This window comes from Clinocottus analis, unplaced genomic scaffold (genome assembly GCF_023055335.1).
Source record: "Clinocottus analis isolate CAN_PGR_092001 unplaced genomic scaffold, fCliAna1.0.p SCAF_29, whole genome shotgun sequence".
NCBI lineage: Eukaryota > Metazoa > Chordata > Actinopteri > Perciformes > Cottidae > Clinocottus > Clinocottus analis.
Window position 1 is genome coordinate 1,723,127 of NW_027176031.1, and position 26,874 is coordinate 1,750,000.

Below are 26,874 nucleotides of genomic sequence, written 5' to 3' on the forward strand. Positions count from 1 at the left end.
GTCCATTCGTGTGGTGTTTTCGTGTGTTTGGCCTAGTGTGAGCGGTGCAGGTGTGTCGCTAATGTTTTTGCCCAGCTGTGTCATCGATGACAGCAGCAAGAAACTATGAACCAGCCTGGCTCGATAAGGAACAGTGCCATTGTTGTGTTATCAATCAAAGGAAAGCTCCGGCGTGGTTGATAGGTTTGTCATAGTTGCATCCTTTGTCTGAGGTCATGTCTTACTTTAGGGCCTCTGATTATGTATTGAGCTTACATGGTTCAAACATTTAAGGTGCAAATTTATGTAAAGTATCGTAAACTAACCATAAACCTGGAGGTACACCAAGGTGTCTTCTATTTTGCCTCGTCTCAATGTAGAAAAGGAGCGGACCTTTACACATAAAGATAGGACACAGAGAATGGACAGACTTAAAGGCGTACGTTTTGACTTGGTGAGGTAAATGCTGGATAGATTTAAATGAATTAGATTGTAACAGTCAGGCCTTTTATTGCCAAACATGGTCACCTTGAATATTTGTTATTTAGGCCAAAGACCTGGTCTCATGTTACTGTGATGCTAGCATGGTAGCAGCTCTGTTCACACTGTACAGTGGAGCTCAGAGATCAAAGCTATTGTTAGCATGCTAACATGCTTATCGTGGCAATGTGATGCTTTTTAGCAGTCTCCGATGTTCACCATCTTGGTTTAACCTGATGTCATCTGTGATTTCAGACCTTTTGTTGAAGCTGGTGTTTGATTTGAGTTTTTCTTGATACCATCCAGGTGCCTGTAGCACATATCTGATGTCACAAATCTAGAATCAGCATCTCATCATTGTATGACTATCAGTTATGTTGCAGTTGACATGTCTGTCCAAAGTTGTCCAAAATGTCATCGCTTCATCATTTATCCTATTTGACATTTGTGTGAAATTGGCATGAATACTTTATACATTATTGAGTATTTGTTCTAGTTCACAGTGACCTTTGACCATCAAACTCTTATCAGGTCTTTCTCGAGTCCAAGTGGACTTTTTATACCTAACTCACTCATGTACAGCAGGCGCTCTCCTGGGGGTTCCTCGCTCTGCGGGGAACAGCGAGGTGTTGCTCCGTGGTTATAACAGATGTCCGGTAGGGAAGAAGGAGACCTGTGGGGTTCCTGAGTTTTTCAGAATTAGACAACAGAGGAAAAGAGGCTGTCTGCTAGGATTTTTTAAAATTGTAGCAGATCGTCCACATGGAGCTGTTTCTTAATAGCTTATGAATCAGTTTGTGTAAAGATCCAATGCCCAGTTCTGTAGGCCTTCCCTTCCAAGCATAGTTTGTTCTGGTCGTAAAACAAGGTAGTGACAGGCAATCTCTTCATTTCAAACTCACCAGGAAGCCAAAACTCCAGAGCAGCTGGAGGTAGCTTTTATTAAGGTGAAGCTGACCTCCAGTCAGTTTGCAAAGCAATGTTGCATTCCTCAGAGGGAGAATAATGACAGACTTCAGGGGGGAAGGCTCAGAAAATCATGAAAGTGGGCAGGGAGAGGAGGTCAGCAGACTCATTTAAGATCAACCTGGTCCACAGTACGTGGATCTACATTCTTTCATGTTGAACAGAAGAGACAAACCACCCCTCGCCCTCCCGTTAACATTCAAAGATTTCCGCTCAGAAAGTGCTGATGATAATTTTTTAATTTAAATATGCTGTTTAGCACAATGTTCAACAACAGAATCAACAAATAGGACACACATCCATGTAAAACATTGAAGTAATTTAAAAACGACCGTCACATTAAGATGAGATTCAGATTTGACATCTTTAGGAAGTTCCAGTGGGGTCAAGATGCAGAAAATAGCTCAGAACAAAGTGTAAATAACACATTTGTTGTGTTTGTATAAAGCCTAGTACAATACATCTTCTTTGTGCAAACATATATACACATAAAAGGAGAATCATAAGCTGAAGGGCAAAATGCTTATAAAGGGGTCATTATTCAAAACACTAGTGTGTCATACTGTGATGAAGTTTTTTACATCCTGTCAGAAAGTTGCTGGCTGTCAGATGATAGTATCACATAACAGTTTTTTGGAATAAAAACCACAACAACACAAGCCCATCAATGCCACTTTTGTACAATAAACCTGCAATGTACTGAATGCATGTTCATGAGACCCTTTCTGACCCATTCACATGTGGCACAGCAGACAGTCCGACTCAGTGCAGCTCCAGGTTTACCTGTTCACTGTTCCCTGTTCTACAGTAATCTGCTGCCATGCTGTTGTTCCCATCATTCTGTGCTTGTTCCCCTTTAGACTCCATCTCCTTCTCGTACAGTATGATATCTTACCAGAGAGGTCATTTGTTATTTTTCGTGCATTTTCTCTTTTCAAGGCAACAAAACGATTGTGACTCCAAGACGGATGTTACGTGACAAATGAGTCAGCTTTGACTTCTGGTTTCACACGGGACACCAACACAGTTTACAGACCAACCTTCCACCCCAACCTCCTCCGAACATGGACTTTGTCAATCTTTATGCTCCGTCAGTTGTCTTGGAATACATCTGACCAGAAGCCCTTGGGTGATACTGACAGCCTGTTTTTTAGTGCAGTAGTTTCAGCATAAACTGTTTTACTCAGTGATTTCTTTGTCTGCGTTCTGATCACTGGGTGATGATTAGAGAGGATCCCTAAAACCCTGCTGCGTCCGTTCTATTTCAGTCTCTGAGACATCACACCAAACATGTTCACACTCACGGTGACAACAAAGACGACTTCACTCACGTACACACACTACACACCTTCTCACACCACGGAAGGATAATGACATACATGTGCAATTGTAGCGAGACAACCTGTGCGTGTGTGTGTGTGTGTGTTTGTGAGAGTGTGTGTGTGAGTGTGTGTGTGAGAGCGAGCCCTGTTATCAGCGAATCCTGTCACTAGACATCCTCTAATTGTCTTCTTGCGCTGACGCCTTCTTCCTGAGGACCAAGGGAAACCCCCCCGGCCCCTGAACCTTGAGGAGCAACCACCCAAAAATAACACCGGCTCTTGACAACGTCTGTGTGTCTGTGTGTCTGTGTGTGTGTGTGTGTGTGTGTCTGTGTGTGTGTGTGTCTGTGTCTGTGTGTCTGTGTGTGTGTGTGTGTGTCTGTGTGTGTGTGTGTGTGTGTGTGTGTGTCTGTGTGTGCATGTTTTGTAGGTGAAGAGCTTCTATTTTCTGCTGTTGCAATTTCCTCATTATAATCAACCCATATTGGAGGAACTGCTCCTGTTCGAGACAGCCAGGAGGATAATAAAGAGAAAAGATACTTTTACACTTTCAGTTGTATCTTGGATAATAGCGCCATTTTAATCCACCCAGAGTTCACAATCAATGGAACACTTTAAACCACATTTAATCTCAGTGAGGTTACGCAAACTGTAAAACTTTTAGAACTCGTTTACTTGAACTAATGTGCCTCATGCACACTCACCTCTTTGTTTTGTTTGGAAGTGCTGGACTGGAATATAAAGACAAACTCTACACGTCATCGACTACATTTACAGAAAAAAAAAAAATGTTTATTCTATTTGTGTGCATGCAAAACATAGTCAGTAGCTGGACATATCTATTTCCTGTTATTTTACTTGAGAATGTACCTGTTAAAGCTATTAAATAAATGAGAAAATACTCTGTACTTTACATTCGTCAACTATCTTCTCACAGGAGTATATAACTTTACCAAGCGTTACCATGTGGTGTTTTTTTGTATAAACTATTTATTTATTGAATTACCAGAAACGTGATGTCTATCATTATCATTAGACCTCTATGTTCAAACTTATAAATGTGTTTTTTTTAATTATGAGATACGGAACGCATATTTGATCACACTGTGTCATTGAACGGAAAAATCATGGTATTCATCATTTGCGTGTGTGGTGATTACATTAACTAAAGATTCAATTCAATTCAAAGATGGAGCTAAAAAAATGTTGAGTCTCCTGTGTGTGTGTGTGTGTCTGTATGTGTGTTCAAATATTCCTTGGGATGCTTTAACATGCGTTAAAGGTGGCACTGTGCAGCGATCACACTTGTGTGTGTGTGTGTGTGTGTGTGTGTGTGTGTGTGTGTGTGTGTGTGTGTGTATTGGTGTGCTGGCGGTCTGGGCTGCTGTTAAACATCATGAGATGTTCAGGTCCTGCAGGCTCAGGGGTCACATGACTGCACCAACAGCAGACTGCATGGAGAAAAGAGAAGAAACGTTTTATAACCCTGAGCCTTGTGGAAAATCATTCTGAGAGAGAGAAGGGCTCTTTGTGGCCGTGGCTGAGCAGTGTGAGAGACACACACACACACACACACCTAAAGGCTGTGTGTTGTTGAGATGGTGCATGCTGGCCCTATCAAACCGTCGACAGCGTCTCCCACTCATTACCAGCTGGTGTCTGTTTTCACCTTGTGAGAATGTGGAAGGCATCTTGGAGATCTCAGGTGTAGGTGAGCTCTTGAGGAGTGCGACTGTAGCTGATGGGGAGCGTGGCCGTCCTGAAACCACAAGGTAGCTGGTTGGATCCCCGGTCTTCTCATAGTTTGCATGTGGAAATGGCCTTGAGTCTCTTACTCTTGACACATGTAAAGAGGCTACGTGAGAACGTTTCCCCAAAAAGGAAACTTAAATGTTTGTTTCAAGTCTGCCGGAGTGCCGGTGTTGTGGATTAAAATCATGGCACAATGTCCTAAAATCGGTGAGCCGGCGGAAAAAAAAAAACGTCACTGCGCTGCATGAAAGTCCCTTCAAAATAAAATCACAGGATTTAATATTTATATATATATATATATATATATATATATATATATATATATATATATATATATATATATATATATATATATTCAAATTATTTATTTTTTTATTTTATTTTTTCAAGCAAAGGCCTGCGACCCATTAAAAACAGGTCCACCACCAGACGAGAACCACTGCACTATGTGTTTTAGTAGCCATCACATGTGGGACCCAGGATGTGAACCTTGGTCTTCGACGTCAAAGTCCCGCTCTCTGTTCATCCAAACATCCAGTCTGACACGCTGCTACCGTTTGATTGGAAAATAAAATGTTGCCAGTAAACAGCCAAAGACGTAATAAACAGGAATGTGGGAAACAGTTTAATGCTTTTGATTTGAGGGTCTGATGTTGTGAGAACACTAGGACAGTGTTTTCTCTTGCTGTGTACAATGGGACAGAATAATGAACACACATGCTTGGGAATACGATAGTGTTTATGGTCTTATAGGAAGTCCTTCCTAAAACAAATGTGACAGCTCGACAGGCATTGTGCTGACAACAATGTGTGTCTGCCTGTGTGCATGTGCGTGTTTTCTGCTGTATGTGTGTGTCAGTATCTACTAGTCCATGTGTTTCCATGTTTGTGTTCTGCAGGTCTTCATGTGTTCTGGCATGGTATTATGCACGCGTGTGTATTTTGTTCAGGGGGAAAGGCATGTCCTGCTTTCAGTACTTTAGTAAACAATAAGCTCATTCACACACACACACACACACACACACATACACACACACACACACACACACACACACACACACACACACACACACACACACACACCCTTGCAATATTATCTGGCTCATGCCTGTATGCATGATTCAGTCAGTGTTTCTCTCTCTCCCTCCATTTCTTTCTCTTTCACACACACCACAGACTTGTCTGCCCTCCCTCTCTGACTTCTGATTCGCTGCTCACGGCGATGCTGTTTCTCGACAGCTGGAGCTGGAAAAAGTGACCACAGTAACACATCCCCACACACACACACACACACACACACACACACACTCACACACACACACACACACACACACACACACACACACACACACACACACACACACACACACACACACACACACACAGTTCAAGGCTCTGTTTCGGCGGTGTGACTGAAACCTTAGAAAAGAGAGAGAGAGCCTGAGATTTATTAGTCTGGACGTCCCGCGCGGTCTTGGTTGATGATGATGACGATGGTGATGGTTATGAAGAAGCAGATGCAGGGTTGCTGCTGGATGCTGTATTGTCCATGCTGCGTTCAGATTCCTTGAGATTACCGTCACTTCATGGGATTACTGCTTTTTCCTGGGAGGATTTATATTCATGCCTAAGTGTGTGTGTGTGTGTGTGTGTGTGTGTGTGTGTGTGTGTGTGTGTGTGTGTCACAGCCAGGAGGGCGTTGAGATGAAGAGTGTCATGCATGTTATGGGTATGTTCACACACAGTGTAAAAGCTGTCTCACGTTGTTTGGTTTAGTGTCTCTTCCTGTCACACCATCTGTAGATTCAGAGGAGATGCTCTTGTTCTGTAAACACACGCACACACACACACACACACACACACACACACACACACTGCTCTCATGGCCTCTGATTGGACACCACAGACATGCTCTCGCTGTCATCTTTTCCGTGAGGTGATTTAGTTTATAAAGAATGTACTTTTCATTTTTAAATGGCCGATAGTTTATTTTAGTTAAATGTATCTTAGTTCTTGGTTCAATCTACTTAAGGTAGTGAGTGATCTATTTTAAAATGCATTCAAAAAAGTGTCTTTCAGGCAAGAATTCTTTAAATTTAAAGGATCTTTAAAGTAAACACATCATAAGGACCACTAATACTAATGCTAATACTTAACCCTTGGTAACTTAGTACACACTCCTGAAAATCCTGAAAGTCTAAACTGGGGTGTAAATACATGTTCTGTCAGTTTTAATAAGCAAAACACTTATTCTGCTTCACCATCTGTCATAATGAATCCAGCTTCAGTGAGTTAGGCTCCAGCTGATGATGAGTGGTGTCACTCGTGGTTGTAATTAAGTTTTCTTTGAAATTCTATTTTTTATTTGTTGGATATGTATTTGTACATATCTTTTATCAGCAATGCTTGAGCTTTCTGTTCGTCATGTGGTTCAATGGGAGATGCTTAACAGGAGTGTGTGCTGTGTGATCTGAACACTGCTCAGTGGAGCTGCTTGTGTGTCTGAGATGCTTGGTAGGCTCAGCAGACTCAGACGCTAGAACAGAGGTACATTGATATGTTCTCCATTAACAGCAGCTCTCTAGCAGCTGTTGTGCTCTCAGCCCGTCTGCACCAGCACAACCTACAAGTGTCATGTCTTTATTCTCAGAGAGAGAAGGTTCTGTTCTCTGTACAAAGAGGAACCGAAAAGATCCTTAAACCAGAGCAGGGTCTCAAGAACACGTGTACGCACGCACACATGCACGCACACATGCACGTACACATGCCCGCACACATACACGTACATACACATACACACACGCAAACACTCACACGCACACACACACGTATGCACACACACATGTACGTGCACATGCATGCTTGCATGCACACACGCACACATGCACACATGCACAGGCACGCACACATGCACAAGCACGTATGAATACACGCACACCCTCACACAGACACACACACACACAGTCATGTCATGAACGCCTCATAGTTACAGAATGTGTGATGACTTTTTTTTTTAATTTGCAAAATCATGTCTTCAAAAAGAAGAAAAATATACATCCTGCATCCTTGTCAGTTCCTCTAACTTGTGTACAGTGTGCAGAACTTCTATCTTATTTCCTCCCTTTCTCTCAGACCTATGGTTTACACTCATTCATGCCGCAGCTGCATTATTTATTTTATCCTCGGATTCTGCAGCAGAGGGAGGATATCACTGTGTGTTTGCCCTCACTGTCTGTCTGTATTCATGGTGTGTTACTGTGTATCTGGCTCCATCTGATCCGTATGCCTCTCCTTCCAGATGAGATCATGCAGCAGGAGATCAGGCCCCTGCTGGCTGTGGACATCATAGAGCAGCTCCATCGCCAGTTTGCCTTGCTCTCAGGTATGTAGAGCAACCAGAGCCGTGCAGGTTGGGACCTCATGTATGGAACGATGGAAAAGTTCTAACTGGCTCCCTGCAACGATGGAAATGGTGTTGAACAAAACAACTTCCATAATCTTCACTACTTCACGACACCATCAAACACTCGTCTTTTGTTATTGTTTAGATTGGGAGGCCAAGAGCCCAGAGATGTTGTGCGCGAAACCTTTTGACTGTCAATGGAAGCACATGTCAACCTTTGCTTGTTGGATATAAAATGTGGTGAACAAAGTCTTCTTGAATCAGAAAAAAAACTATTTTGAAGGAATAATTTTTGATCAGCTGACAATGAAAACAACAAGATTTAGAAGAGTACAAAACTTCTATTAACTCGGGGAACTGAAGCAACGGATTCAAAACCACATGTTCAAGATGCATGCAGCAACTTATCCTGACATTTAGTCCTGTGTGGGTGGAGCTAAAGGAACACTCAGACTTCTCAGCCAACAGCATGTCTCCTCGCTCAACCTGCTACCTGGTGAAGGCCATTGTTCTTCTCTCTTACCTGTAGTGTAGGCTGTCTATTAACATGTGTAGTTTCCATAACCCTGATGATATCATCACTATTCTTCAGCATCTTCTTTACGATGACATGACACAGCTCTGCATGAGATGCCTGACTTCTAAAAATTACTATTACGCTTTAATGAAAACACAATTTAGTACTTGATTGTGTGTTGTTGTTTTTTAAATCTACCACAAATATGAAAGTCATGATGTTAGGAGGAGGTCAGGTTGGATGGGTCAAACACACACAGGACTTTCACCAGCTGACCTGTTCTCATCCCGTAGGAAACAGAAAGCTGCTTTGACTTATTATAATTTACGAACAAACACTTATTTTGAGACTCATTATGATGTTTTACTAAACTTAACCGAGCACTTATGTGCGATCAGATTTATTTCAATCACACCTTTAACGTCATTAACATTAATCCTGGGGAAAATACACTCCCCTCAAAATGTAATGGAATGTGCCGTCTCATTGTATTTGTGGGTAACAGGTTGTCCAGAGACACACACTGAGTTCACGGGCTAAAAGATAACAGGCTAAAAGATTACACACACCTAGCCTCCCCGACTACATACGCTTTGTTAAGGTGAAGTGTCTCATAGTGTCTACTGCTGTGACACAGGTCGACTTGGTACTGTACCGCTCCCTGCTGTAATCAGACCCTCTCATCCTCTACACAAGCTGGAGTTGATATTCTTTACATAGGAGTCATATTCTTTCACGGAAAGAAACCGGAGCCCTTCAGTTTCTTTGGCATTGTGACTGTTGATGATAGGGAGTCCAGTGGAGTGCTATGTAGAAAATGACACCTTGTACCATCAATACAACATATGGCAGGCATCTCCATGCATCTTTGCTTTGTCTAAAATCAAGAGTTTTTGGCTTGTTAAAGAACTTGTTTTTTACGCTGGGAAGCGTTGCATTACGCTGCAATCTAGTCACAATGTTTCATTTGAAAAGGTTTAGAGAAGTGCATGGCCTCTGTCCCCTCAGCATTACCTGCAACAGCCATCAGACTGTCACACTGTCCACATGTGTTGTGGTCTAGCAGCCGGTGTGGTTCTCCAGGGATTCCTCTCATTCCTTCTCTCAGTCCTCACAACAGCCTACGTAATGCCTCTCTCAGCAGTACGGGCCTCCAGAGTTACATAAGTTAACCACTGCCGGCCTGGTTTATTGCTTTTACCACATGCGTGTGTGTGTGTGTGTGTGTGTGTGTGTGTGTGTGTGTGTGTGTGTTTGTGTGTCTAGGATTGTGAGTGTATGTGGCGGTTCAGAAGAATGTGGGTTGGTATTTTTGATTTTTCTTTCTATAATTTTGTGTCACAGTAAACTGGAACCATTTTTGTCTGTTCCTCAGCCAGTGCAAAAGCTTTCATTCACTGAATATACTTTTGGTTAGATTACCTTGGTGTTAGTAGCCAAATAGGCAGTTAATTACATAGAACTGTGACTAGTGATATTCATCTTCATAACAGAGAGTATCTTAGAAATGATACAGGTTCATAGAGAAGTGTAGATGTATATATGTTTGGCCACTAGAGGGCAGCACAGTGGGCTGAAAACACAAGATGTGGATATCTTGACTCATACCAGAAAGTTGATATGATCGAAGTATTGTCAAATACCTCCCTATTAACATTTCTGGCAGACACGGAGAAACATTAACATCTGAACCATTATTCATATAATGTCATTGATTAATAGCGATTGCATTTTTGTGTGTGTTGTGTACACTCTGAGACAGAGCAGCGGTCTCATGTTAGAGTCACTATCGGGCCTCAGGTTTCCTGTGCGTACATTAGTTTGTGGTAGTTTGATTAAACCTTATCTAGGGATTTAAAGCCTCAACATGGGAAAATGAATAAAGCCAAATAATTTGATTTGATTCAAAAGCCCAGCTTGTGAGTGTGAATAATAGCTTTAGACTTTCCATCTTCAGCAGATGTGTCAGGTTGAAAGATGAATGAAGAGACTGAGAGAGAGCAGAGGATGTGTGACATGTCAGACCTAAAAACTGAGCATTAGCTTTATCTTAAAATCAAACCATTACACCATCATTAGTGTACTAGTGTAACACAGTCGTGTAGTTGAGCTGCCTCAGGATCCCTAGCTCAACGTGGCCATCTTGTGTCTATTTGGTGGAAGTGTTACAACAGTTTGTGTCTGAATAGTTTTTCAGGGTTTCCCCATGACAAAGTACTGTTTTTACTTCTGATCTTAAAGACGAAACACAACCTAGATAAATAATTATAATGTGGTATTTTCATCTCTTAGAAAAGTTGAATCAATATGTGTGAACATGAGCGACTCTCTCTTGAAGACAGAACCCAGAGAAGTTGGTCTGATGATGTCATCAAGAATAGACACCGCTACATAGACAATGAGTCTGATGTCTGTCTCCTTTTTCATAACCAAACATGCTTCATTCTATTGTTGTCTCTGAAAGAGACAATGTAACAATATTCTAACTGTTCAGTCCCGACCGTACCACTGACAGGATGACCAGGACAACTTAAACTGAAAATGATGTGCATTACATACATTTCCCATCTATATGTAATATGTTTGTACCAGTTGATTGAGCCAGAGGAAGCCGATATCAATGTATAGAATTCTGTATGCGATCCTGTCAGACAGACTCAGGGCTAATAGTAAATGCTGTGTGCGGTGTTTCTGTGTTGCAGGAGGGCGAGGGAAAGATGGCGCCCCCATTATCATCTTCCCAGAGTTCTCAGGTTTCAGTGAAGTGCCAGAGGATGATTTCCTCAATGTTGTTACTTACTTGACCAGCATACCCAGGTACGCACTCTCATACTGGTTCGTTTTCATGGTGGTTATCTTCACATAATCAGACTCTTACTCTATGCTCATTGGACACCAATAACATTGTGTTTATTAACATGAACATAAACCTCTCATGCAGCAGCTGCACAGGCTGTGATGACCATGTTGAGCTGGCTCTGTATGGCTTTGACTGTTAGCAGCCAATGGAGCTGGTATGATTAGCGTTATTAGCCTCATGGATATTACACAAACACAGGACTTTCACTCAGGAGATCTATGTTTGTGTCTGGTGTGAAACCAAAAGACTACATTGACTTATTTAACTTTACTTGTGTGACGTAACTTTGCTACTTCACTCACTACATGTTTGTTATAGCTAAGAAACAGAGTCTGTACGTATGTTACCTAACAATCACAGTTAATCTGTCCTCTGTGATTTAGGTACTTTAATGAAGCACAATCTCAACATTAAAACACAAAACTGAAATAAAAAGGATTCTATAGTTTCCTGAAAATAACACATATTAGGGTATTTCTTAAACTGTGCAAGATGTTTTTGCTCTTCAGCTGAGCTCTGCGTGTGCAAAGTATATCAGTTTTAGAGAGTTGGATTCTGCACACATGCACGAAGCAGCAATCCACTCACACCTTCCACCCTCCTGTCTCCAGCCTGGACGCTGCCAGCATCGGCTTCATCATCATCATTGACCGGCGGAAGGACAAATGGAGCGCAGTGAAGGCCTCTCTATCCCGGATCGCTGTAAGTTATACATAAATATATATGTACGATGATGTAATGAATAAAGCTATACCATATATAGTAAATAGACTGTACTTGAACAGTATAAACCTTTTCTAGTCTTCTGACCACTCAAAGCTTTTTTAACTTGGCATTCACCACTGAGCCATAGTCGCCCCGATATACAGCTATCGTGATGGTTACAGTGGGAGATAGCGGCTGAGTGGACTGGTTACAGTGGGAGAGAGAGTTGAGTGGACTGGTTACAGTGGGACAGAGAGACTGAGTGGACTGGTTACAGTGGGACAGAGAGGTTGAGTGGACTGACAGAATAACTCATTCATGTGGTTTAGTTCAGCACTTCAGAGCAGAACATCAACACTGTGTTGCCATGTGTTGCGTGCGTGTGTGTGTTGCACTACACGGTGTGTTTACATTGTCTCCACATCGCTGAGTGTTAAAGGCTTCATCCTGCTGGTCAAGTGGCAGCTTATTTAATATGTGCACAGCAATGCTTGAACCACCACTGTGATATATTTGTTTTTATTTATCTGCTTCATTCTTGTAAAGCTACACTATAGATTGTTGTATATTTATAATAGATTTTAATTTCTGTGCACATGCTTCAGATGTGTCCCAGAGAGTCTAAGGAGAACAGTCCTGATGACCTTCAGGTTGTACATCCATGAGTTGTGAGTGGTTCAATCAAAGAGGACTGTCCCATCTCAGATTACTTCATGCAGGTAGAGGTGTGAAGTACGGATGTAAAACTTTAAATTATTTTTAAAGCATAGATAATTTACTAAAGCAGCGATGCATAAAATAACCATGATTATCTGTTGCAGCATTTTTTTTACACCTCCGGTGTGACAACCATGTCATCAAGAGGATGCCTCATACAACGGTTATGTGCTCGTGATTTTTAAATAGAAGTGTATCTTGAGCTACAAGGCCACGGTTAGTTCAATGACTTTCCGTTGATGTGCTCATGACAAATGACAAGCGGTATTATTCATATGTTTGGATGTGGGCTTTCCATGACCTGTGAGTCATCACAGTCATGACGTGTGTCTGTAAGCTGTGTCTGTGCTGCTTGTCCAGAGCAATAATTTGGTCCTTAATGGTTTGATAGCAGTGCTCTACATGAATATGCTTCACTCAGTCATTGTGGTTACTGACTCTTTGGACATTTGTTGCATGTCATACCTCTCTGACACACACACACATGAAGGGCATGATGGGATGCCTTAGAGATGTATTATAAATCCACATGTGGTCGTGTTCCTAGGGGGCGTTTCCTGGGAACCTGCAGCTGGTGCTTGTGCTGCGGCCCAACAAGTTCTTCCAGAGGACGATAGCAGACATCGGGATCAAGCTGCACAAAGATGACTTTAAAATGAAGGTACCGGTAAGCATGCTTCAGTACTGACCATCTAGCCGCAACCATGAGGAACTATTAGTTTGTTTTTGCATTTTTAACTGATTGCATGATCAAAACAATATGTGTATCATCTTAACTAAACTGGATAAGGCATCCTCATTAAAACATTCTGATAATGATACTCAACCTGCACGGATAACTCATGTTCAGTACAGTGTTGCTGCAACATTAAAGTTCAGATAACCTCCATACCTGTAGTTAGCTTCTGCTGGTTGTTTTCCAGGACTACACACTGCACAGCAGCCGAGTTTATAATGTTGTGACATCACATCTTCATCCTCATTATGAGCTCAACAAGGTACCACTGGTGTGAATCCCAGATCGAGTCCTTTCATCAGTTACATCCACAGATACTTTGATCCTGTCAATATACATTAGCGTTGTAATAAATCATACCTCCTGAATGCATAATGTATATCTTTCAAGAAACAAAGTGTCACCATAATTAAATAAGTCCAGGATATAGATCTGCCCTCAGAATGGTCTCAGAATGAATAGGATATTAAACTTGCTAGGTTAGTGCCGTTCAAATTTTAATTAAATGTATTAATGATCACAGGTATGCTGTGATTAATAATCCACTTTGGTAAAGACGAGGAACTCGCAAGGGACAGATTTAAAAAGAATGATCAAAATGTATTGACTTTTAGTCCCTAATATGAGACACACAAAACGCAGCATCCTATAATTGTTAAACTGTCCCTGTCTGAGGGTCTTTTAAATTCCATGCCGCCAGTTTGTATCTCAGGCTCTGTTCTTAATTTGTTGTAAGAGCTGAGCCTATTGACCTCATCAAGGTATATATTCTCTTTCCGACCACAGAAGACTTTCTAGAACTGTTTTCAGTTGGTCATGTGTAGAACGTGTTTGCAGATTGTGATGCTGAACTCCCTGGCGGACCTGCACGGCTACGTGGATAAAGGCCAGCTGACCCGGGAGCTGGGCGGTAACCTGGAGTACTGTCACAGCCAGTGGATACACCACCGAACTGTGAGTCCACCAACAGGGACGTGGCAAGTTTCCCAAATGAAAGATGCATTGTAGGACGCTGCAGGCTCACATGTGGATCCTTTGTTCTCTGCAGGCCATAGAGAACTTTGCCATGACAGTGAAAACCACAGCCCAGATGTTACAGAAGTTCGGGACAGACCTGGCTGAGACGGAGCTACCCAATGACGTCCAGTGCACCAAAGACCTGCTCACAGCACACAGCGACAAACACAGCAACCTCAAGGTGAGTAGGACATCTAATACAGCAACACACACTATCAGGGACACTACATGGACGCAGGGATTCTCAAGCTGGTTGGGGTGAACTCCTTTGTACCCACCAACTGTTATCAGAGAGGAGTTAGAAGGGGCCTGATACTCCAGATATGAGGTTCAGAAGGCTGTTATCAGCTATCACATGGTTGATCAGCGGTAGTAACAAGATAATGACCTCTCGTGCCTTTAGCGATTATGATGGGAGCAAAGGAGGCAGTCAGGGGACACAGTACACTGGGGGACAAAGCCTGCATATTGAGGTCCACAGAACAAACCCCAAACTTTAAGTTTTCTTTCATTTCACAGCATTAAGTTTCCCTTTCTAATCTGTGGGCAGTTCATCCCGTGTTCCAGTAATAGGTGTAACTGGAATCTTACACACACCAGAAGCAGAACTGCTACCAGTAGTCTAACCCTAACCCTTACCATGTCCTCAACCTAAACCTTCTTTATCTCCAAACCAGGATGAACTGAAGCTGGCTTTGAAGCAGGGTACCACCTTGTTGGGTTGTATCAAGGAGCAGGCAGCCAAGTCAGAAAACCACAGTCTCAACCCAGACGAGACGGAGAACCAAACCACGGTGGAGAGGTGCCAAAGCTTTCCTTCTTTATTATATGCATCTCAGTCATGAATATTGTCACATGGTCCTTCAGTACCACGCGCTGTGTTTGTAATGAAAAGTTGTTGTTGTGTGTTTCAGGCTCCTCGCCCAGCTGGACGAGACAGAGAATGCCTTTGAACAGTTCTGGTGTAAACACCATCTGAAACTGGAGCAGTGCCTGCAGCTACGTCACTTTGAACAGGACTTCAGAGAGGTATATCTGTAGGTCTGTCTGTCTGCCTCTGGCCTGCAGGCTCCTCTTCACACAGCTTCAGAAGATTCAAGCTGGAAAGTCATACTTTGAAAAACATGCTAAACTCTTGTGCCTCACTTTTAAAAAGTAGCTCTGATGTCTGTAGAGGACAAAAATATCTGTCAAAAAAACTGCCAAAAATTTGATGTTCATATTATTTTACACTTTCACCAAGTATTTTTTTTAACCAACATCAGTATTTCAGAATGTTAAGCCTACTGCTTTCATTTAAAAATATATTCTGTATACTAAATGCAGGGTTGATACATTGTGTTGTTGTTGCAGTCTTAGATAAAACAAAACATAGGACAAACATGAGTAAATGTCTCAAACTGGTGGGAAATAGTAAAAACTAAAAAGCCAGCGATCTAGATTGAAAGTTTGAAGGCAGTGTTATCAGAAAGTGTGTTCGTTAAAGAGATTCAGTGCAACATTTTTGTTATTACGGGTTATTAAGCGTCTGTATTTTGGCTACACACTTTTAATAGAATTTCCACATTTTAAATAAATTATAACCTCAAACCGCTGACAAAATGTATGCCATATGCATTGACACCAAAAATGCTAAAAATGAAAACATGTCCCTTGTGATTCATAAGTGGTAAGAAAACTGCCTGTCTGAGACGGTTTCTAAGTTGTTCATACAATCTATTTCATCTCTAATGTTCCATTTCTAACTTTGAATATGATCATTTGAAGCTGAGTCTGAGAAAAAACTTAGAGAAAAAAGAATAATATTACGTTGTGTTTAGGTTGTCCTCTGTCCTCTCTGTGGTTATCCAGGTCAAAGTGTCTCTGGACAGTTCGATGGACATTCTAACCGGCCTATCAGATATCGGGGATTGTGTGGCCAGAGTTGAACACCTGCTAAATGAACTGAAAACACTGGAGGAGAAGGCTGTGGTTAGTCACACACACACACACAGACACACAGACACACACACACACACACACACACACACACACACACACACACGCGCGCGCACACACACACGCACATGTGCACACACACACGCAAACTTTAGGTCATTTTAAGCAGTCAAAACCAAATATATTCACTACTTCACCCTTTATAATGGCTGTAAAAGTTGTAACTAATGACTTTATCCTTAAGGATTTAAACCATGTATTAATGATTTATGAATGCCAGTCATTGATAAAGCTGGTGCTTATGCCTCCAGCATACCTTCTGCTCTTTTGTTCATCAGGAAAATCCTTCAATTCCATACCAGCTTAGCACAAGCTCCATCATGACAGCTGCTTCATAAAGGCTCTTTACCATTGACAAGAAAGTTGTCCTGAACTGTAAATCTTTGTGGCTGTCCTTCCAGCTCACACTAGAAAAGGCCCAGCTCCATGCACTGCATGGGGACCAGCTGATCCAGAGCAGCCACTACGCTGTGGACTCCATCCGACCCAAATGTGTGGAGCTCCGCCGGGTCTGTGACGACTTCAGCAACGAGTCCAAGAAGAAGACGGACGTCTTGTCCAAATCCCTGCAGATCCACATGGGCATCGATAAGGTACGGCGTGAACACATTCACAGGTGACACGTACAGAAACACACACGTTTGATGATTTACAAAGTTACTTGTTTTAATGTCGTAATGTCCTCAATAATTTGTGTGAAGGCCCTTGACATATTCATGTGTACAAATGGAAAATTTCATGGCAAAACTTTAAAACTGCCAATTTCATAGTTATTTATGTTTTTACATATTTTCTTTTCCTTTTTTTTTTTAAATAAATGCAGTTTTAATATGTAATGCATGTTTATTACATTAAGCTGGCCGAGCTTAAAGCCTAAAACAAGGTTAATGCAGTGAAATTTCAGACCATAATAGAGCAAGTGTGTGTTTCCCTCTCTGGTCTCCAGCAGCTGGAGTGTGTTTGCCTGTGAGAAACAGGTGAGGTGGCAACACTGTCCTTCTGAATGCGTCTGTGGTTACATTCAAACACTAATAAGCCATCCATTGATCTCATGTGGTTCCAGTAATACCATGTTTCCCCTGTTTAATATCCTGTTGCACAGAACTTGCAGCAGGTAAGCCTGCAACGCAAAACAGGGAGACCATTCATGTATAAAACCAAAACCTGTATCAACATAAAGATCCTTTAAAGATCCACCGATGCAAATCAATAATGTCAAAGAATCATTGATAGAGTAAACCAAAATAGAACAGAGCCTGTTCTACGGCAGCACAGATGAACTCTCTCTGAACAATCCATTTATACGCCTGACACTGACCTGTGAAATAAATAGTTGTGTTTGAATAGCTTTATAACTAGATCAAAAGCAATATTAGTAGTAGATCAAATGACAAAGGGCTGAAAGGAGCCCCTCATAGTGGCCAACCCTCCACGAGTCATACAAAGCTTTGCAGCCTCTCTTAGTTTACTAATTAGATTTCAGATACTGAAGTAACAAGACATATCGCAACCAATTATAAAAGAGATGATACCAGATACTAATGCTGCGTTCACGACACGATTATAATCACGTCGCGTTAAAGGGGGCATGGTTTACTTCCGTGGAAAGAGCAAATAAGCTATCAACTAAGAAATAACCATTAGTTCTGCTTTATACTTGTTGTGGAAGTCCCGAAAACGTGGGAACATCAAACGCCCTCGTGTTTAGGTTCATAACACCATCTGTAGCCGCACACAGCTCGGTAAATTTCACCAACTCCTCCAGGAACTGTGACTGGCTTATCACTGTAAAACTAGTTACCGTGTCTGCCATCTACCATGGGAATAACCACTCGTTCTGCTTTATACTTGTTGTGTAAATTCTACATACGTCGGAACATCTAACTCCATAGTGTCTGGGTTCATAATATTATCCGTAGTCCCACCACAGCGTCTAAATGACAGCCGCTACAAGCGCTACTTCAGTGGGACCGGCAACAGTTGGATTCAGCAGCGGTAAGACGGTGGTGATGACAGCCGGCGCTTCTCAACGCTGATTGGCTGACGCAACGATTTTTCCGCCAGAGTTAAGAAATTTCAACTATAGCGTGAATTTGCGCCGCCTCAAACGGTCTGTTTGCGCCGCATCAAACACGTCATTCGCGCCACCGGCACGAGGAAGACGTGGAACTCATCTGAATGGGGCCGACAATCAAAACTGGAGGGAAAGTGGCACAAAGCAGGAAGTGAAGTGATCTGAAAGGAGAAATGTTGTGCAAGCCACAAACATACAACAGTTTCTGGATGTTCTTCTCTGTTGTCGTCTGATGATTTCTCAGTCTTTGTTCTAAAGTTTTTCTAGAGGCTTTCTGCTACCTCGTCATCTTAACAGCCATTGGTTTTTTATCTCACATGTTGCGGATTCACTGTCATAAAGTTGACATAAACAATTAATGTAGTTGTGCGAAAGGGTTGATGTTAGCTCCATTGAAATGGTTCTCTGTCTGCATTCTGCTGTGTACAGGTAAACCAGTGGTGTGAGTCTGGCATCTACCTGCTGGCCTCCCAGGCTGTGGATAAGTGTCAGTCACAGGAAGGGGCGGAGTCCGCACTGACGGACATCGAACGTTTCCTGGAGTCTGCAGAAAAGAACCAGCTGACTGAACTGAGGAACCTCCACAACCAGTATGAGGTTGTCCTGTCCGAGGACATCAAGGTACGGTGAACAGTCTGCAGTCTGGCTGGAGATCCTGTTGCCAAGTGGATGACGGAGCACGATTGCTAATGATGCTTTCTGTCTGCAGGCCAATGTCCTGAAGGCCATGAAGCGCCTTGAGGACGTCCAGGAGATGTTTCAGAAGCGCCACGTCAGTCTGAAGAGGCTGTCAGCTAAACAGACAAGGCCCGTCCAGCCGGTGGCCCCCCGGCCCGAGTCCTCTCCTAAACGGCCCGCACTGAAGAACCCCCCCAGAACTACAGGGGTCCAGCAGCGTGAGTTGGATGTTGCTATGTTTAGATAATTTGTGGTTGAAACCTCAAGCTGCAAACTGAAATAGTTGTCAGCCTTTTATTTGCCATAAACTGAACTCATCTGACAACTGTATGCATGTAAAGTGACCCGAGCTCTGGAGAAAGAAAACATGTGAATGACTTGTGCTCTGTCCTCTCAATTCTTTGTAGCTCTAGCTCGCAGAGCGTCAGATAACTCCAACAGCAGCAGGCAGCCAGCCGAAGCGGATCCCAGCAAGAAGAGGATCATACGCAAGGCCAAAGGAGGCATCAAGGTACCCTCCTCTCTCTGCAAATCCATCAATGATTGCTATCGGCATCTGTTCTGTAACAAGTTAGTAATATCTGAAGAATGAACATGTCTTAATGAGTTATTGATTTATGTAGAATGGTTTTGAATGCTCCTCGCAGTTTCAGCTGTCGTGCTGCTTCTGTCTCAAAGGTCTGTCTGTTTACTTTAAAAAGCAAAGATAAGGAGCAAACCAACAACAAACCATGTGAAAGCAGATCGTATCATACAATGCGCTACCAGTCCCCCACCTGGTCAGAGAAGGTCAGAGGTCACCTTCAGAACCTGAAGCTGGCAGGCACTCAGTGTATGTGTTAGCAGGGCGATCATCTTAAACAAGGTCCCTGTGGCTGCAGGAGCGCTCCCTCATCAGTATGCCACCCTACTGCTGCTCTCTGCCACGCCGCCATGTTGCTCTCATTAATTGGTTCAACTTGGACGTGCCCCCAAGGTTACTATGTGCTGTGTAGTGATAGTGTTGGTGTGTTAGACCATAAACCTTCCTCCATAATTGATGAGGGCATACGGTTCCAAAATCCAAAGTGTACTGAGCAGTTTCCTTCTTCTAATTAGCCAGCTATGGGAACGTGTCAAAAGAAAATGTATAAAGTGTTTAAGAAGGCCGTTTTTGAATCAAGTGACATTCATGCAGGAGATTGTTTTCCTGACTGTTTACTTTGTGAACAACTACCGATGATGCTAATGAAAAGGCTGGAAACATTAACTGAACAATTTAAATTGAAGCAATTATTTTGTGACGCAATGCAGCCAAACAGTGTAAAAGAAGCTTTGGAGCCAAACCGTCAGCTCAATACTGTTGTATTGACCAATCACGTTGGAGCAGTTTGGCTGAATGAGGGTAATCTGTCCCTGTGGCTGGTGACTATTTAGCTTTTTATTGGTTTGAAAATAACTGTCTCCTTTCTTGTTTCATTGAACAGTGTTTTTGGTCTGCTTCAGTTCTACATTAATATATTTACATGCTGTAAATCATTTCTATCACAATACAAATATGTTATTCAGTAAATCATTTTAATACCCGGGCAGGAAGAAAAGTACCCACAGCAACTTGAAAGTAGCTTGTGATCGATGCACCCTGCAGTGTCTTTACTGTTTGGCCTGTCTCACAAAGCTGGGTCAACATACCCGGGTTTCCCTCAGTTATCCAGCTGCACTCAACCAGATGTCCGCGGTCTCGCTTTTTGGTCTCACGAAGCCGGTTATCAACTTGTTAAGTCAACCCAGGAGTGTCTCATCTTGATCTGTGCTCGTGCACATAAAAGCGGCGGAGTTAACTCCGTTAGACCAATCGTGCACCATGGAGAAGCCGAGAGCAACGTATTTTACAACTGTTGAATGAAAAATAGATTCCAGATCACATTGGTCTCAGGAGGAAGAGGCTGGATGTCATGATAAAGTTGAACACAGATATTTATTCTACAAGATACTGCAAAGCAAACTAATACGTGTAAACGGGTCAATTTCTGAACTACCGGGTGTAGAAGAGAATAGAGACTACTTCTCGAGGAGAAATTACAATATTTGTATGTCTTGAAGAGCTTTGTGATTGGTCGAGACTAGGCGTCGGAGCGGCGCGTGGCTTTGGCTTGCAAGCTCGTTGATTGGAGCACTGGGTAGTCCTACCCACATGGCTCCCGTCCCGATCTCCTCCTCATCAGTATGTGTGTGTGTGTGTCTTCAGTGTTGCAAACTAAAGCTAGCTCCAGGGCCATAAGACAAAGGCGTCTGTGAAATAGCAAGGGTTTGCTCTACGAAAGCCTGGGAAAGCAAGTAATCTATCAGGTGTTGATAATCATGTGGCGAGCTAACTAAAGCATTCTGTTTGTCTTATCTGAATGCGGCTACGGAAAACAAAGACTTTCAGTTGAACTATCGTTTTGGCCTTTTGTTTATCTGTATGGTACTCACTTTGGTTTGTTTAAGTCCTCAATATATTCTTATAATCGTAACACAACGGAGAAGCAAACCATAATCTTAAGAATGTATAAAAATATATAAAGAAAGAATACAAGCAAAAAGCAAAAATCAACTCTGCTGCAGCAGCCAGAATCGGGGCAAAAGAATCGCTGACTCCGTCAATGCGTAAATTACTGGGATTGTGATATTAAATCACTGTCTCAAATGTATGTGTATTTTGATTATCTTTTTGTTTGAACAATTTAACCTCATTTCAGTTGCAACCCCAGTGGAGCTAAAAGAACACGGGAGCAAGTTGAGAAAAAATACAAGAACATAGTTCAAAGCCGTCAGTGAGCGCTTCGCAACGGGATTCTGCAGAAATGGGCAGGCCATTTTTCCCAGACAATGATTGGCCAGGATGCGTCTTATATCCCCGCTGAGAACTTACCTGGGAATTCAACCTGCTCCTGAGCAGGTTAGGCGTTCAGTGTAAGTTACCGGGGCAACGTACCCTGCTAAGAAGTAAACCAGATTCGGGAGACAGAAAACCCAGAGTTAATCCAGAAGTTACCTCGCCAAGCCGAAATCCAGCTTCGTGAAACAGGCCTCTGGTGGAGACAACCTATTTACTGACTTTACAAGTTGAGAGGGATTCCCTGAATGCACCGTCCATCAGCTTTATTGGGGCGAGGTTTGAGAAGAAAACATTTTGTCCACTGATGTTCCACGTTTGCATTTTAGACATATTTTACGAACTCCCAAAAGTCCAATAACGCAACGTATACGTGTGTGTGTGTGTGTGTGTCACAGATTGAGGTGATGCATGAGGAAAGCCAAGGAGGCTCCACCCATGTGATCGTAACCAATGAGACAGAGGAGAGTCTGTCCAACAGACGCAGGTAAGGACAGAGCATGCAGGCCTCCGCTTCCCTGTGACATCACTATACTGAAACAAGATCTAAAGTGGTGCTTTCGTGAGATTCTCTGTGGATAAAATTCCTCTGGAGGACAGCCGTAGTTTGCAGTAGCTACGTTGTTGTATTGTGATTAACAGCACGTACAACATGCACTTAAGTAAATAAAGTCCATGTCAGGTCTCCACGTTGCACTTGTCATGTCAGCTGCTTCATGTGTGATGTGTTTTGCGATCAACATTTTTAGAGGATCTGTTACAAACTGTGTCTTCTGGACTTTTGCATCTTGTGAAAGACTTGTCTCTCGTCCACTTACCCTGTACCAGATTTTTTAGATTTAGGAAAAAGCAATGAATGGCAGAATTGGGCTTTCATTAGAGAAACCTTTGTTGAGCAAATGTTCGGCTTTGACACTGCATGCCAAACAGACTTTGTGGGGAGACACACAAACAAACCACATCCAGGAGCGTGGCCCGAAGCCCAGAAACAGAAAGAGCATTGGAACCAACATTGGCCATAATTGTTGCAATATTGCATACAGCTTTTTACGGAGTCTGCCGACTCCGTGAGAAGCATCATCTCCGGGTCCGAGGCCGCAGTTTAAAACAGTGGCAGCTAGTATAGAGGAAGTGGATAGAATGTGTAACTTCACATGGCTCTGTGCATTCTCACACAGCACCACTGACATAACACACACTTACAGATGAGGCAACTTCACTTCTACATGGGAATTTGCATATAGAATTTAATAACATTTACAATTTGAGGATCCATCACACAAGGCCACATTCATAGAAACTGAACTGTAACATGTTTGTTTCTTATGTTTATGACAGGGGAAACATAAGAATACATTCAAAGGTCTGAGAAGGTCAGACTTATTATGAATTTGATAAAAACAATATTCCTAACAGTGTTTTTTGAAAGAAAAGCAAAGTGTTAATAGAGTCATAAGGAAAAGGTTTCCTCATGCTATTTGCTGGGTAATAGTTGGTGTATCATGACATCATTCCGAACAAGAACATCTTTCAGACTTGTGTTGTTTAGGTGCTAAACACATCTGTCTGTATTGCAGACAGATGAAAGAAGTGCCGTGGGAATTAGTTGCTTTGTGCCCGTTTGGTTACGTAAAACATGCTGAGATTTTGGATTGGTCACATGGACTGATTTTGGAAAACAATGACAAATGACCTAATAAGGTATAGAATTAGTTTCCGGGTTCACATCTGAAAACCATCGAGGTCTGGTCGACCAAACCAAAAAAACAACAACTCACCAATAATCTAGTATATGACATCACTTGTTGAATAAATGCTTTTCCCCCCAAGTTTTGAGTTTGGGTATGTTTCCATCTGTGGACGTGTGCTCCCCCAGCAGTAAAAGACTTCCTTCTAAGGTGATGAGGCCAGACGTGCACAGTGGTGGTGATTCAGCCGGTCGGATTTCCGTTTGAGGTGAGAAACAACAGCAGTAGAGCGGCAGTTGTGAGAGAGAAGAACAGAAATCCCAAATGAGTCTCAGCAGAATGAATACTCTGGCATACTGGTATGATAATAGAGTTAAGCATCGTAAATCAGAAATCAGGTTTCAGATAGAGGACCCTCATATTAGTGAAACATGGCAGATATAGTAAGTTATCGTTTAATACTGGCCCCACTTGTCCTCATTTACATGTTTGTGCTGCAATGTAAATCATGTTCAAGAGGGCTTGGGGGCAGGGGCTTGTTAACCTTAAAACCAAGCAAAGTCTCCTTGAGACCCGTTGTCCCAGCTTCTGTAGAGGATAAATATATTATACACCCATACTATAGTCTTTCTTCCTTTATGATTTATCCTTCCCGACCCCAACTTAGGAACCACCGCTCTAAACTTTAACTCTTTAACTTTAAATCCAAGGGGACAAACTACAAAGAGGTACAGTGCAACAGCACACAAATACATAAGGCTAATTAGCCATACTCCTAGCATGCATTCCTTCTGGACCGTAGGGCAATTCTCTCATCTGGATACAGCGGTCTTGCTACTGGCTGGCTGGCGTCTCAGTAGGAAATGTCTGAGGCACCTCGTCAGCCTGATCAGAGTGAGTCAGTCACAGGCAGAGCTACCGAGTACAGAGTTCAAGGGTCCAAGAATAGACAGACTAAGCTACCAGTTATTGACCGCCCACAAGACAATGCTAACGCAGGATGCAGAAATATCTGTTCCTCATACAGAGTATCTGACGAATTTGCATTTTGGGTGCTGCAATTAATTGATCTTATGATCCATGCCAATGAAATAATCCCTCGACAAATATTGATGTATGATTGTTTTATGGCAAACAGGGCTGCATGTAACAATTGTTTCCATTATGGTTTAATCTTTCGGTCTGTGAAATGTCAAAGTATCAAAAAGAAAGTCTACTGTAACATCTCCAAATGTCTTGTTTTGCAGAACAGAAAAAAAAGACATTCACTTTTTTTTGCCATCTTTGTTTGAAACGTGACTAAAACAAATGATCTATTATCAAGATGGTTGCAATTCTCTTTCAATTAATTAATGATTAATTGAATAATCTGCAAGTTGCTGCAACTCTAATTACATCCACAGAATAAAATGGTTACTGTACTTGAACCTTTTTGGATTATAGTTCTCTTCAAACCTTCAGAAGTGCATTCAGATTCAGACATCGGACATGCATGCAGAACATAAATCTCTGTTAACTGCCACATAGACAAACTTCATTATATTTAACCACTAGTTTAGATGTAGTCTTTCCAGATAGGGCTAAAGCCTTGCGGACGTTCAACAACAGTGTGGAGCTCTGAATGTGTGCACACATGAGACCAAAAGCCTTCATGTAAACAGAGGCGGGACAGGTTTTACCAATTTTTTTCTCTCTACCTTAAACAAAGTGAATCCGGTTGATGACTGAAGAACAACCGAGTGCATTGATTCGCTTACCAGAACCACTGTCATCTTCATTTACAAGAGAGCAAATACCTAGAATAGCCAGCAAACAGTGAAAGAGGTACCCCATGGCAGGCTGTTTGTTTCAGGTACCATCCTTTGTAGCTGTGGTACATTCAGTATCCAGCAGAAGACCCTTCATGTGAAAGCGGCCTTACAGGGGTAGGTCTTCTGGTAATACGGCAGACACAACAGCGACACTCTCACTGCTGTGCAGTAAATATTATTCAATAATCCTTCAGAGTTGCCGGACACTGAAGGGTCTGTTGCTGCCTGCCATAGCGAGCGCACGTCCGTGGCGTGGCCGTGTGATGTGATCATGTGATTATAGATGCAAGGGTGGTACGGAGTCTTGCCTTCCCCTGAAAAGTACATGTGCTCCTGGGGAGAGACACCCATGGCCTCGGCACAAATCCCCATGAAGACGTCGTCGATGTACATGGAGGAGTTTAGCAACAGAGTTGCATGGTAGATCTTGGCGGCCACATCCCCTGAAACCACGTACCCCGCTCCAGCAGTGTAGTCTGGGTAAGAGGGCCAGGGGTACAGCTCATGGGGAACGTGGTATTTGCTCTCTTTACGGCGAATTGGAGGGGATCCTCTGTGAACATGTCCCACCCACAGGCCTTTGGCCACTGATTGGCTACTCAGGAGCTGCCGCAGATACTTTACCAAATTTGGCATGTGGACGAAGATGTCGTCATCTGCAGTCATAAAGAAGCGTGCCTGGCGACAGTACTCGTGGCCCCAGTGGAACTGCAGGACCAGTTTGGAAGTCAGGTTGTGGAAGGTGTCCAAAAAGTTCTGCTGGATCAGGTCGCCGTAGTTCTGGTCCTCCTGCAGCAGCGCACGCTGCATCCTGGATCTCCACCTGGCATCTGGGTGCACGCCGAGGGCGAACAGCAGCCTCACGCTGGCCCCCAGTTCTGACCAAACAAAGCTCTCGTTGCCCCACGTGTCCCTAATAGCCTGGCGGCGCTCAAAGTTCTGTGGCGAGGATTTCACAAATAGCAGCAGGAGGACATCATCCCGGCCTCTCCCCTCTCCGCCAGCACCTCCACATTTGCCCGGGTGGTTGATGAGGTATGGATAGTTCTCCAACCCGCCGTCCGCGTCATAATAACCCTCCCTCCTGTTGTGACGGCTGGAGCTCAGGCTGAAGGAGGAATTGAGAAAGTCGTAGCTGTTGACCAGGTAGCGGTACGTGTAGGACCTCACGTGGCTGACTACTTGGTGGTCGAGCTCATCCCAGCAGACCATCACCACACACAGCACCAGGCATGTGGTAAGCAGCTGCACGCACTGGCACTTGCGGATACGACGGAAGTTCATGAACATGGCGACGACTGCTTATTCCCGCGA

At 42.9% G+C, this 26,874-nt stretch overlaps 2 protein-coding genes across 11 annotated transcripts in view; one reads left to right on the plus strand and one right to left on the minus strand.

Annotated features, from left to right (window-relative positions):
* Positions 1-26,874, plus strand: part of mcf2l2 (MCF.2 cell line derived transforming sequence-like 2) — a 99,919-nt gene that overhangs the window by 12,691 nt on the left and 60,354 nt on the right. For 3 of the 5 annotated variants that reach the window (XM_068593185.1, XM_068593189.1, XM_068593188.1), the window contains exons 2-15: positions 7,798-7,881; positions 11,122-11,236; positions 11,891-11,981; positions 13,249-13,368; positions 14,275-14,391; positions 14,486-14,635; positions 15,132-15,256; positions 15,369-15,483; positions 16,306-16,425; positions 16,854-17,045; positions 18,956-19,147; positions 19,236-19,422; positions 19,612-19,715; positions 22,460-22,548. In XM_068593185.1, the coding sequence (XP_068449286.1) occupies positions 7,798-7,881; positions 11,122-11,236; positions 11,891-11,981; positions 13,249-13,368; positions 14,275-14,391; positions 14,486-14,635; positions 15,132-15,256; positions 15,369-15,483; positions 16,306-16,425; positions 16,854-17,045; positions 18,956-19,147; positions 19,236-19,422; positions 19,612-19,715; positions 22,460-22,548 (1,801 nt within the window). The remainder of the gene's footprint in view (positions 1-7,797; positions 7,882-11,121; positions 11,237-11,890; positions 11,982-13,248; positions 13,369-14,274; positions 14,392-14,485; positions 14,636-15,131; positions 15,257-15,368; positions 15,484-16,305; positions 16,426-16,853; positions 17,046-18,955; positions 19,148-19,235; positions 19,423-19,611; positions 19,716-22,459; positions 22,549-26,874) is intronic. The other 2 variants (XM_068593187.1, XM_068593190.1) reach the window with 1 other exon arrangement.
* LOC137795612 (lactosylceramide 1,3-N-acetyl-beta-D-glucosaminyltransferase A-like) overlaps positions 23,273-26,874 on the minus strand; it is a 14,675-nt gene continuing 11,073 nt past the window's right edge. For 4 of the 6 annotated variants that reach the window (XM_068593192.1, XM_068593191.1, XM_068593194.1 and 1 more), the window contains one exon: positions 23,273-26,874. This exon is cut by the window's right edge and continues 305 nt beyond it. In XM_068593192.1, the coding sequence (XP_068449293.1) occupies positions 25,651-26,850 (1,200 nt within the window). In that variant the 5' untranslated portion in view covers positions 26,851-26,874 and the 3' untranslated portion in view covers positions 23,273-25,650. The other 2 variants (XR_011078404.1, XR_011078405.1) reach the window with 2 other exon arrangements.